At 39.7% G+C, this 13,570-nt stretch overlaps 1 protein-coding gene across 1 annotated transcript; it reads right to left on the reverse strand.

Moving 5' to 3' along the window:
- Positions 1–3,684: 3,684 nt before the first annotated feature.
- erich1 (glutamate rich 1) lies at positions 3,685–13,255 on the reverse strand (the record flags this gene model as incomplete). The annotated part of the gene is made up of 6 exons (XM_079261553.1): positions 3,685–3,785; positions 8,211–8,405; positions 9,873–10,259; positions 12,147–12,293; positions 12,387–12,512; positions 13,237–13,255. The coding sequence occupies 6 exons, from the start codon at positions 13,253–13,255 to the stop codon at positions 3,685–3,687; spliced, it is 975 nt and encodes a 324-aa protein (XP_079117679.1).
- Positions 13,256–13,570: the final 315 nt, after the last annotated feature.

The following is a 13,570-nucleotide window of genomic DNA, read 5'->3' on the forward strand; positions in this document are numbered from 1 at the left end:
CCCTGCAAACAATTCAATATTTAAAGTTGTCATAGTTACCACATCTGAGGCTTTATTCTAGCTGTGAAGTTTCAGCAGAAACAGCATGTTGAAAACACTTAACAGGTTTCAGATCAAACCCAAAACTCCAGGCAGATTTTCCTTTTTGCTTTGCTTTTAGAGACTCCCACATTTCCTCTGTTTTCATTCTCACATGGACAGAACTCACCTGCAGCAGCCTGATGTAGCCAGGAGTCAGTCTTGGGAGTCTGAAAAACATTTTGGAGCCCTCCACGATGTTATATGTGGTAAATGAGACGAGTTAAAAGCCAGATAGAACTTGGCTCTTCTTCTCAAGCTCCTCTCCCTGGACTCCCGGGCTGGGGAACCCTGTCTGACTGCGTCTGTCGACTCTCCAACCTGCGCTCTGCTGTCTGATTCAGGACAGTCTGATCAGCCCTTATACTGTCTCCTTCCAGTGTTTACATAATAGGAAGGCTGCGGGAGGTGAGACTAAGGGGATTACAGGAACTGGCACACATGGGGACAAACATGTCAGGATAAGGAGAAGGAAGGATTGCTATGATGTGAAAGAATACCAACTTTTAGGGGGATTGCGTTGGATTGACATGTCAATATTACACCAAAATATTCCACATTTTATACTTTGTGTAATTTAAAGTAAATAAGACGTCTTGAATTTGGTTTCAGGTACATTACAGTGGCATGAAGTGTAAAAGTTTTCAGAAGTCAGCAGCTTTGATAAAAGTAATTTAAACTCACACAGAAGCACCACAAGCCATTAGAATCTGCTGTGAGGTTTTTCTATTGAAGTCTAGGATGGCTTCTCCCGCTATGTCAGCAAGTTTCTTTAAGCTTTAATATCCCTACAGGCCTCAGGGTCCTCAGCTCTGACCGAGGTTTCATAATGAGGTTGCTGTGCTGAATGTCTCTCAGTAGGAAAAAGGGATTCTCTCTCACGCAGCGATGACTCTCTATTCATAGCGGTTAGTAATGTTAGTAGTGAATCATGTATCCATGAATGAGGCACAAACTCTGGAAATAATGCTGCAGCACCATGATCCCACTTAACTGGATGTATATCGTACTGACAGCAGTGTATGAGAAGCAATCAGATCATAAAAGACACTGCAGGAAAAATGTTACACTGCAAAAACACTTTTATTGTCTTAATTCCCCCAAAGACACAAATATGGACATAAATACAGATAAACTAATGAAAACCTTTTTGCCAGTTGAACAAAGGCAGTCGAGATCTTTCTGTGGCAACACTGAGTGAAAACAATCTGCTTTCAGAATCACAAAACCTCAGCAAAATGTTTGAAGTCATGCTATATCTGTGCTTAATGGGTTTCCATAGCAACTCAGCTGGTGACTTGCATCTACCTCTTCTTCCATTTTAATTCAGGACAAGGATTCATCTGTATGACATATAAAGTTATTGAGTCAGAACCAGTTTAACGGAAAGTGAATCAGATTTTCAATTTCAACCTATTTACAGTTGTGCTCATATTTATTCATACCTTTCATTAAAGAAGGAAAAAAAACAGCTATCTGTAAAATAAGCTGAAATTAACTAAAGTAATAAGTAAAAAATTTTATGAAAATCATTACATTATTTTCTAATTCTGGTTTAAAAGATTTTTTTTTTTTTTTTTTAAAAAGCAAACAAAAAAGGTAATTTATTACATCACTCATAAACTAATATTTTGTTGAACAATCCGTTAATGTTTCCGCTCCAGTTAGGTGTTTTCTGTTCCTCCCAGTCAGACCTCTGCACCTGTTGACAGGTATTTTGTCCCACTGTTCAACAGAAAAGTGCTCTAATTTGTCCAGGACCAATTTGTTTGTTTGGGTTTTTTTTTTTTCTTCAACTCAATAAAATGAAAAAAAAACCTGTGTCTTATATTACTAAATTATATTTTTGCAAATTTTTAGTTATTGTTCCTTTTTTAAGTCTCCAGTTATTTGAGTGACTGTTGTAAATTCAGCCTTTTTTTTAATGAAAGTGGATGAATACATATATGAACAACTGTAGATGAAGGGGGAATAAAAACTCAGATTTGTTCTTTTTTTCCCCCATTTACAAGGATCTAAAAACTGGATCATCAAACTCTCCTGAGTGAATTTCCCCCAAAATGTTTAAGATCCCTAGTGCCTACAGAAAAAAATGAAAATATCCATTTTTAATAAACTTATAAAACAAAGAAAAAAACATAAGGTCCTTTAGAAATGACTATGTGATCATTAATATGGTAAACTAAATACATTTGTCATCATGTTGGCTAAAATAAACTGCTTGTAAAAAGCCTACACACATTTCAGTGGTTCTGTCACATAAATGGAAATCATTCCAAGTTTTGTCAGAAAATATGTAAAATGAGCTCTCAGGGGAGAATTCCCTAATATCATTATCAGGCGGTTTGGCTTTGCTTTCCCTTTGAGTGTGGTGACATGTTGTACGACTGAACTGAATCTGGGTCACCTGTTAGCATAACTAGCAGAAAGTTGGAGTAGTTCAGCTTTCTGAGCAGCAGTGAAGCCTCCAGCTAATCGAAGTGCCCGACTGGCTGATGACTTGACTTATTGCTGCAATCCTAAATCCAACCCACACCCACCGCTGCTTTGTGCATCATCACAGAGTCAGTATGCACAAACACAAAATGAACAATTTAAAAAGGAAACAACAGAAGAGTTTTACAGATTGTACAACAGTTCCGCTTTAACCTGGATACAGAAGTGCAATAAACGAATGATTACCTTTCTATGATCTTATAATCACGTCACACAGTCTGCCCTTACTTTCTCCTCTGGCTAATATCTGCATCGTGAGCCCCTGAACTTCCATCAGATGACGCACCTGCAGCGTCCATCCAGGAATGGAGGCTGCAGATGGCAGCCCATGTGCTAACCTTTCCATACCAAACTCACACACTCAGGTCTGTCTTGCAGTGTGAAATGCAACCTGCTGCTATCTGTTGGTGTATCTCACATCTAGAACAAAAAGTTCCTCTAAAGTTAGTAAATAACAAGCAGCTTTCACTTAGGTCATCAAAATGTCACCAACATCCAGCTGAGATAATTCTTTGCTTTTTTCCCTGATCCTGTTGCTTGGCGTTGAGCTATGGGGAAATGCATTTAAATAGCTTCCCTGAGCTGCAGACAGGTATGTTGTTCAAGCTGAGGGCTAAGCTACAACCTCCCCAGGTGGTACCAGTTTAAAATATCCATCCACAACAATCCCTGTTGGTTGCTGCATAGTTAGATAACAGGGAAGTGTGATTATGAAGCTGCTGCTCATAATTTATTCCCATCATCTGGAAAAAAAAATACAGGAGCAGAAATGAGCTTCTCTGGCTGCTTTAGGTCTATAGCATTAAAAGGAATGTGTTGCTACAAACCATTTCAGTGTCATTTCATTTCATTTATTTAAACTACATTAAAAACATGCTAGAAATTTCCCTACCATTAGCTTGCATCAGGTTAATTAAGGAAACTCGGGACTTTGTTTGGTCACATTAATGGGACAATTTAAGCTAAAAAAAAAAAAAGAAAAAGTGCAGACAGGAAAAAAGTAACATTTTTTATAATAGAAATACATAATTCACTAATATAAAAAGCTTTCAATTTTCACAACATGTATATATATAAAAAAAAATCTTCCAATTTGTGTGACTGACAGCCTCAGGGCTGAGCTGTAGGAAGCTGTGTCTTCTTGTCTCTCTGAATGGGAAGGATGTCTGTGATCCAGTATTTGAACAGTGAAACGACAGCGGTGGTTTCCTCTAAAAACACAAAGAGACAAAGTGAAACACTTCAGTTACTGCTGACAAACACCACAGGAACACTCAGACTTTTCACCAAATTACTCCGGGATGTATTTTCAGCACATAGAAAAACCTCCAAGTCTTCTTCCGACGTCTTCCTCCAGCAGAGGAAGAATCTTGCTTTATTTTTTTTCCTATGATTAAAAAGTTAGTGCTCAATTTAACCGGTGAAAAACATCAAATGTGGACAACACAGTATAAAGGCATGTGGTCAAGCCTGCGTCATTCCTTAGAGGACCTTGGGAAAGAATAAAAACATGCCTGAAGGAAATCTGCATTAAACCTGCCCTTGCAGTGACTGACTGCCACTGCAAGAGTCAGACAGAATGAGGAGAGCTTTGGAGCATTCACCTGAAGGGCTTTAAAAGCACGCATACTTCTAGATTAGCTCCTGCATGGCAGTGTATGTATGCTGCATTACTAAGCAAAATGCTGCATGAATAAAGCTGATGGTAATTAAAATATGAAATATGCTGTTTAGCAGAATAGCTGCCATTTTAATGATAAAAAACATGAAGACATAACACGACTGTATCTGACATTAAACAGGCCAAAAACATCTCACCAAATCCAGTTTGAATGGTGCCACAATCCTCAAAAAAGTTTGAGTTTTTTAGTTTTTAGCCAACATAGAATGTAATTTTAAGTGAATGCTGCTCACGGGAAGCTGCAAACACAACCTGAGTCATGCACACTTACAAAAAAAAGCAAATAGCACAATAACATTTTATTTCAGCGTCATGTTGAACATACAGGAAATATCAACATAATTTAAGCCCGTTCCTTTGTATTTATCTGGGGGCTATTAAGCGGGTGGTGAAACAAAATCAGTGTATTTCTTTTTTGTTTTACAGCAGAGTTACTCAATCCGTTGCAACAAGCTGCAATGCAGCAGCGTTTCCATGCATCTCTGCTCTGATGTACCTGACTGACGTTCGAAACGAAACCTCTGCCATTGTTTTCCCAGCAGCACAAAAAAAAAGAAAAAAATCTAACAAGGATGACCTAATTTGTTTGTTTGGAGGAAGGAACTTATGCTTTGTCATACTTTCCCACTCTGCAACACCTCATCCTCAGCTTCCAGGGAACGAAAACAAAGCAACACAAGTGGGTGTGGTGTAACCCTAGACTCTGTATAAAAAGATGGATGGTGTCTCTGTGATGTTGTGCGTTGTGAATGATTGACATCTATCAAACTCCAATCAGCCTGTAGCTTAGAGCTAACTGAGCTAACCTGAAGCTAACCTGAAGCTAACTGGAACCTAAAGTGGTTTTCTGTACCAGGCTGCAAACATGTTTATTTCTGCTGTGACGTTGACTTTTTTTTTAAACATGGCACTGTGGGAAATAGCTCTGTTTTGGAGTCCCGAGCGGATTTGAGGGAGGGGGGGGGGGTGTCTCAACTGCAATTATTGGCACTTCTGCACAAGCTTCACTTTTAACCAGCAGAAGTTGCCGCTTGGGTGCAACTGTCTATGGGTGAAACTTTGTTTCCGTTTCAAGCACGACTTGCGCTGATCTACCAATATGGTTTGAAAAAAAACCCTTAAAGGACAGTGGTAATAATGTGTGATTTTAAAGATGAATGAATTGCCCCATTTCATTCCACAATAAATGGTTAAATCAAGCTGTCCTGACATCTTTGCATCCTGCAATCTCAGCCTCGACATGTCCCCAAAAATGACTCTTTTTAAAAATATCCATTTATTTCCAGGTATCCAAAATCCCAGAGATGTGCAGAAATTGCTTTAGCGCTCCACGATCTGTAGTTAGCCTGGCACGCCACACTGGAGAGCTCTATATATTCAATGCAGAGAAACGCGGTCTGGAGTCCCTCACCATTTACGGAGATTCGCATCAGTCTTAAACAAACCGGCCACTCTTGACTGGTTGATCTGAAGAGAGTCTTGCCTCTTGCCTTGCGTCACTACGTATTCTTCAAAACATTCAAGTTTGTTCCTTTTTGCCATAAATGCTGTTTTAAATGATTGCCGTTTAGGTTCAAAAAGCAACGCAGAGTTGCAGATAACGCCATGTAGCCTCAGGTTTTTACAGTAAAACCGACGCCGGTCATTTATGTGTTCTGTGCTGCTCGCCATGTTTATTTTCTTCTGTTGCGTTCGCTCTACTAAACACTTCCGGACCTTGTAGGCTGCCGCTTTACTGACGTCACGTCCGCCATTTTTCAGATGGGTTTACTCCGCGCTTGTTTGTCCCGCCCTAGAAATCCGTTGATGCAGGTGAGTCTCCAGACTCTACGCTGGTACAGCGAGAGAGTCTGGCTTACCAGGCTACTGTGATGTGACGACTGTGCAAACTGCAGAATGGACGCAGCATCGTCATGTTTTGCAGCCTTTATCAGTTTTACAAATGCCTGAACCACTAATACAGAAAAAAAGAAAGTAAGCTATCTAAAGCCCAACAAAATTAAAAGATTGACCCATAAGACTCTGTGCTGTTTAGGTGTGACTGATAAATCCTCCTCTTCTCTGATTTGATTTGCTGTCATGTTTACGTCAAAGACAGCAGCAGTTTAAAAGTGGGAATGGGTATTAGGGGGTTTAGAAAAGCTTCGCAGCAGATGTGGACAGCAGGTGCGCGGAGAGGATAAACACAGGTTTTCAAGTACGACAGAAAACTAGTTCCAAACAGAGGCTAAGACAGTGGCCTGTATCTTTCTGGCTGGCCTTCTCTTAAGCTCATTCTTACACAAATGTGTTTGTGTGCGTGTAGCAACAGCAAAGTCCCTGCTGATCCTGTTACATGGCTGGCTTGCCAACAAATGCACAAACACACACTCAGTGGGTGAGACGGTGTCTGGGGATGCAAGAGATGTTTTTTTTTTTTTGCTGTTGACAGAGTTGAGGCAAGATAAAACATGTTTGTTAAATCATGGTGGGGGTAACTTGAATATGAGCTGCGTGGAATACTCATGGGCAGGTAAGTGCAGGTTCAGGCTGCTGAAGGCAGGGAAAGGCAGCAGAGCTAGAAAGATCAAACACAACAGTAGACAAGTGGGGGCAAGAAGAGGCATGTATTAACCTGCAGGGACAGATGAAGGATGTGTTTGGGGCCGGTTCCAACATGCAGAAGATAGAAAGCCAAATTTGGGATGGTATCGGCGATTCCAAACTGAGTGTCGGTACAAAAGTTATTGTGTCTTTTTCAGACAGACAACATGAAGGAGAACAAGTTAATAGTTCACACATGTGACTGAAATGTAAACTGGCTGCGAAATAATAAAATAAATAACTAAATAATTGCCACTATTATTGCATATGTGTATCAAACCGAGGCCTGTAGTTTCAAATACTCCAGTAACAGTCGTAACAATTCAGATCGGAGCATCGATCAATCAGCCTATCTGGATTTTCTATTTAATATTTTTCAGTTGTATTTTTCCATCCATCCCATCCCATCCCATCCACGCTGGAGGAATTATATCTCTCGGCTGGTCTGGGAACGCCTTGGGATCCACCCTGCAGAGTTTGCATATTAGGCTGGGGAGAGGGAAGTCTGGGCTTCCCTGCTTATGCTGCTGCCCCCGCGACCCGACCCCGGATATTCGGCGGAGAATGGAGTTGTATTTTTATTTTTTCAAAAATGCAAAGTGGTTTTTTAACAACAGCTTAGGAGGGGCGTACAGGAGCGTTTTTAATTTTCCTGGCGACACTTAGGGTGCAATGTCTTCACTAATTGGACAACTTTGTTGTTTCTATCAATCTCTACGGTCGCTGACATTCTGAGGGAGACGTTCGCTCTACCAGTCCAGAGCGGGTGACTTCGCCTAGACGAGCCTGCAAAGCTCTCATCCAGCTTGTCTTGTTCATTTGGCTCACATACCATGAAAAACTGATTGATGAGGAAAGCAGATCACACCTTCATGTAAGCAAACGCCATGATATTCCACGTTTTACAACCGGCTCCATTTTTGTTGTCAAATTCCATGATTCAGTTTCTGCATTGTGTAATCACGATGACAACTCGCCTCCCGTCTGTCTCCACTTCTATGCTGCTGCTACAGGAGGTGTGTTGGGCTCCTACTCTGGGACAGAGGTGGGGCCGTGAAGTTGTGTAACAGTCAAGAAAAGGAGAAATGGGTCCTTCTTGGTGAAATTCTCACACAACATGAACTCTACGCTGAGATAAACAACAATCTCTAATCCTGTATCTAGTGTACAACTATATCATTTAAAATCTGAAGATATGACTCCGTCCTATTAGAACATAAATAGCTGATATATGATGTGTCGATATTTTTGTACTGATTCCAGCAGCACTAATGTGGACTGGGACACAAGTAGCTGATAAAGACACTCCCCAATAAAAGGTCTCCTATCAGAGAAATGAACTGTGTCTTCAACTTGTGACATTTTCACCCACCTGTAGACATGGAAGGGTTGTGGTTGAGCCCCTCCAGTGCCTTCTCTAGGCTGTCTGCCTCATTGTGTTGAGCAAAAGCCTTGAGACGGCACAGCTGCTTCAGCACAGAGTCAGGCTTGCGTCCACTCTCCATGCTGTCCAGAAGGTCATCCACTGTGGCAGCCAGGTGTGGAGCTTTAACAGCTGGCAGCGAGGCTGTGGGACAACATATAAAGCAAAATATGGTCTGTCAATACTTTTTTTTTTTTAATTCAGTAGCTGATCATCATGGTACAACCACCATATTTGGAGTCAATTATGTTAATGACACAAACTTCTTATCTCACTGCCAGGCAACATGTGTCATTAGACATTACTGCTTTTTGCAGTCTGCTTGCATTTACAAGTACAAAAGTACAAGTTCTTGTTAAGTTGCCACTGTTCCTTCTTGATGATTCATACATAGAAAGCAGAGGAAGTTCAGCATCGGTCTGACCCTCCCAGAAGATGCTAGTGTGAAACCAGCTGCGGTTTCATAATGGTGGATAGACGCCATGCCAAGCCGGTCCTTTAAACGACAACAAAGGTGCATCAGTCCTGTATTGAAAGGCGCATTTGCCCATTTGAAATGCCTTTGTTTAGTATGCAACTAAAAAAAAAAAAAAAGACTATCTAGCTCCTCTACACACCCACACAGAGTTGGTAAAAGAAGACAGAACTGTTTCCTCTCTGTGAGTAATAATAATAATGACTTTGTGACTGGCCAGTATGGTTGCTGACTTTCAGACAGCAGCGTGGACATCGGCTCTACAATGCCATTAATATACTATTCAATCTGATGCAATGCAACAATTTAATAATGATGACAAACGAGGCGGGAAATGGAAACGTACACGGATATTTAGCATTTATGCTTCACCAAAGACAATCACAAAACAACCCAAGGAGGAAGAAATGATTAGTTTCAGTGCAGCTAAGAACAATAAGATCAAAAGGACAACAAACATTTCCTTGTTACAAAAAAAAAAAAAAAAAAAAGAAATTTCTAAACCATCGAAACTAAAAATAACATTGTTCGGCAGAATCTTCCTGCTGTAGGTGCATCTGCATTTACTTTCTGTTTACAGAGCTTGTTAAATGTTTACAGGGTGATGCTGTGAAACAAGCAGCAGATCTTCTCTGCCGCTTGATGAACTTCTTTCTCTGGATGACTTCAAATCCTTGATTAAAAACCAAGAAGCCTAAAAGACTTATTGCTCACTGTAAATAGGATCAGTACTATTAAACTCCCACAAATAATCTCAACATTAATCTTTTTTTTTTTTTTTTTAACCTCGCAGACGATGTGTATCAAAATCAAGTGTTCTCATCTTGGAACGTTCAACTGGGATTGCAATGAGATTTTACACTTTTATTCCATTTCTCATAACGTTTTAGCTACATCTGCTTATGAAGAGCTGACGCAGCTTCTTATGTCTTGAAAAACATGTTTTCTGAGACGGCCATCATAAACTGCCATCAGATGTGATTGATTCTTCTAGAATGAGCCAGAACTGAATTGTGTGTTTGTAAAAACATTTTGTTTTCTTTCATCCAACAATCAGGATTTGCACCAACTACAGTGTAAAGTCCAAAAAACATGATCGGTGTTGAAGAAGATAAGCTAAGATGGTCGATACTCACAATCGGACATATAGATTTTTGTTGTTGTCCTCAGGAAGTCTGACAACTCAGCAGCTCTTCCCTTGTTATCCTCCTCTTCCTCCTCCTCCTCCTCTCCATCTTTCTGGTAAGTGAACTCCAGCGCAGCAGCCCGGGGCATCAGACCCATGGACATCAGCTTCTCTTTGTGCCTTTTTTTCTTCAACTTTCTTCTCTTGTTCTTGCTAACGCGCTCTCCTCCCTCATCTGCGGACGCCGGTCTCGGACTCGTGCTGGACTCGCCAACAACCGTCCCATCTTTCTCACAGTTTTTAGGGGTGGATTTCTTCTTCCTTTTTCTCCTCCTTGTTCGCCCTTCCGCCGCTTTCTCTTCTTCTAGTTCCTCGCTGCTCACTTGGATATTTTCCTCTGCACACACCAAGGGTACACTTTTGGTCAGTTGAAAATAAAAGAATGTGAACTTTAGTTGTGAACAGCTGTAATAAACAGCTATGATCTCAATCGAAATGTCAAATTTGCGAACACTGCAAAAACAACAGGACCAGAAATAAAAACAACTCCAGACATGACAACAACAGCAAGGATGTTATAAAACGGGGGGAGTCCTGTTCCGGTCCTGGAGAGCCACAATTCTGCAGGTTTTCAATGTATCCCTGCTCCAACAGACCTGACTCAAATTAATGAGTCATTGTACTGAAGTTCATCGGCTGTTAGATCCATTTCATTGGAGTCAGGTATGTTGAAGCAGGACTACAATAAAATCCTGCAGGACAGCGGCTCTGGAGAACCAACTTTAGACACTGCTATACTAAAAGGAAGCCAGGTAGCATATACCGAGTGATGTGATGACTAATACAAAAGAATAATGTGACAATAAGTAAAACAAAACCTTGGGTGAAACATATCTTTTGGATATACTACAAAATATCAGATAAGTGTTCAAACAAAATGGCTAATAAAAGTACAATGTGCATTATGAATACATGGTAATAAAAAAAAAAAGAAAGATACAAAAGGATAAACCAAAAGGAATATGCTGTAAACACTTTCATGATAGATTAAAATGAACCAAAGTTCCTGACTTCATTGTGTTTCTAAGACGTGAAACACAAAACCTCCCAAGCCTGAACGCTCTGCTTAATTAGCCACATTTCTCACAACGAAGTTACAGCTAGAGGAATAACACTGATGAGTAAATATCTTCGCCTGATCATTCGAGAGGTTATCAAGTACAAACCTTAGAAACAGTGTTTCCCTGGTAACCAGAGGACAATCGCTGAAACATCCAAATATGCACTGCGGCACAGTCTGATGGAAAAATAGACCTTTTGATTCAGAAAAGGTGCTGAATCTTTTTATAAATTGTAGAGTAAACTCAGTCAACGTAGAAACAGAGATGACAGATTTTAAGAAAAAAACTAATATCAAATTGTCCATATTCTATAATAAAGTTATAACACTGCCTCAGTCAGGGTTAGGAGGTCAGGCTTACTTTTCTAATGAAGCTGCCACCCACACGGAGATACTGTAATTCAAGACACCTATTATTTGTTTCTTTAGCTCATCGCACATTAGTCATGACTTTACTACACGAACTATGTTTGCTGCACTGCTTTTATAATACAATTTTAATAGTTTTCTGAAGGTGAATTCAAGCAAAAAAAAACAAAAAAAACAAAACAACCCAGGATGACCTCAAACAGCACTCTGAATTCCAATTCCCCTGAAGGCTTACTAGCCACTAAATCAAAAATATGGTAAATTAGGAGCTATTATGCTGACAATGGCAATTAATCAAATTTAACCTTGTCACTCATTGCTGTATCTACACCTCAAACGATGCCATGCATAAGCCAGCAAATATCTTTCATTTTACTGAGGTAAGCATTAGTCAGTTAGGTGGAGCTGCATTAATGAAGACGATGAGGACATAAATGAACAAGGTCTTTAACTGTAGATTGAGCATTTCATCTGAAAAAAAATAAACAGTCTTTATATAAAGCATACCAATGTAAGTCAGTGTGATTTATCTTTAAAGACGCTCCACAAATTACAAGACTAGGAAGGTTTAACCTGGCAACACGTATAACCAAGTAAACATGAAAACACATTCAGCACTATGACTTTTTTTTAAAACATGCAAGTGTGTGTTTGCTTAGCTGAAGTTGCGGAGATCTAAAATGTTGACTTTAACACAAGACACAGAAAGCCTGAAGAACACTCATGCTGTAAATCTCCTCTAGGTAAATGATGTGTAGCACAAGTCTATAAAGATCAAGATTATGGTTATCTTACCAGCTGGATTCTCTGCGCTATTTATGCTTTCTAGCTGGGGAAGTGTGACAGATATCTCTGAATGTATATTGTAGTCTGAGGGAGGAGGCAGGACTGTGTACATCCGCTGGCGTGGATTTGCTGCACTCTTTGTCTTCCCTCTATTTCCTAAAGCAAATATGGCAAATTAAGTAATTAAATATAAATACAGAGTATGAATGTGCTTTAAATCAGGTGTAAATAATGAATATGTTATCTTACCTAAAGAGACCTCTGTGCACGTTTTTCTTTTCCTTTGAGTTTCCTCTGCAGTGTCTGGAGGGCTGTGTTGCTTTGCCGATATGGGAGTTGCAGGGTAAAGCTTCTGAATAACTTTAGACTGAAACACTATAGTTGACCAAAGAAAACCAAAACCAAACAAAAAGTACTTTTAAACAACAAAGGTAGGTCTTGAAAAATCCCTACATTTAAGATCAGTTTGTGGACTATAAGTCTAAATGAAAGGGGAAACGTTAAATCTACCAATGACAGCAAACAGATGACGGCAATTGGTACACTTTAGTTCACTGTTCCTCAAATGGGGGTACATGGAGTTTATTTGAAAACACATCTTTTAATTTTTCATTTAAAACACCCTTACACAAAATAATACAAATATATTATATAAATATATTTCAATAAATGTAAGTGTAAATTTATATGAATTTATGAATTCTGAACTGATCCATCCGTTACGAGCCAAGTCATATCCGTCAGTCAATGGTTGAAGCGTAGCAGAGATTTTGCACGGTTAAAGTTTAATAAACCAACCACAAATGACAAAGTCCTGTATTTCATGTTTTTTCTTAACCAAAAATACTTTTAAGTGGTTAGGGGTACTTGGCTGAAAAAAAAGTTTTTTATAAGTGGTACTGTTGGGTTGAGACTCGCTGCTTTAGTTCATAATAATGAACATGTAGTCGTTTGACAGAAGACCACGTGCATTTGTTTACAGCTAAGCTATTCACCCAATTACCGCGAGATTGAGCTAGTCTGCTATATTAGCAAGCTAGCTCGCCACATAAGTACTTTAACTTAAATAAGATAATTTTGTATAACACCTTGTGCTTACCCTCTTTTCTTTGTGCCATATCGACAAGCCCAGCTTAGCCAACGTAAATAAAACGCAAATGTTTAGCTCGGTTTGCTTGCCAGACAATTAAGCTAGACCTAAGCTAGCTAAGTTTGCTAGCAAAATATGCCTTTAAAGTTAGCACGCTTTTAGCTTTCTCGCCTTCACATCGCATATCACATCTGCTTGACACGAAGACATTTTTTCGTCTTACGAAAGTGACAAAACAAAGTGAAAGCCATTTAACAACGCTAATCAGAGCAAACAAGTGCTAGAAACGTTCCTGCAGCTTCCCACTTCTTACCAGTCACACTGTGGTAAGAAAGCGAGACTT

Source organism: Telmatherina bonti (assembly GCF_933228915.1).
Source record: "Telmatherina bonti genome assembly, chromosome: 22".
Taxonomy (NCBI): Eukaryota; Metazoa; Chordata; class Actinopteri; order Atheriniformes; family Telmatherinidae; genus Telmatherina; species Telmatherina bonti.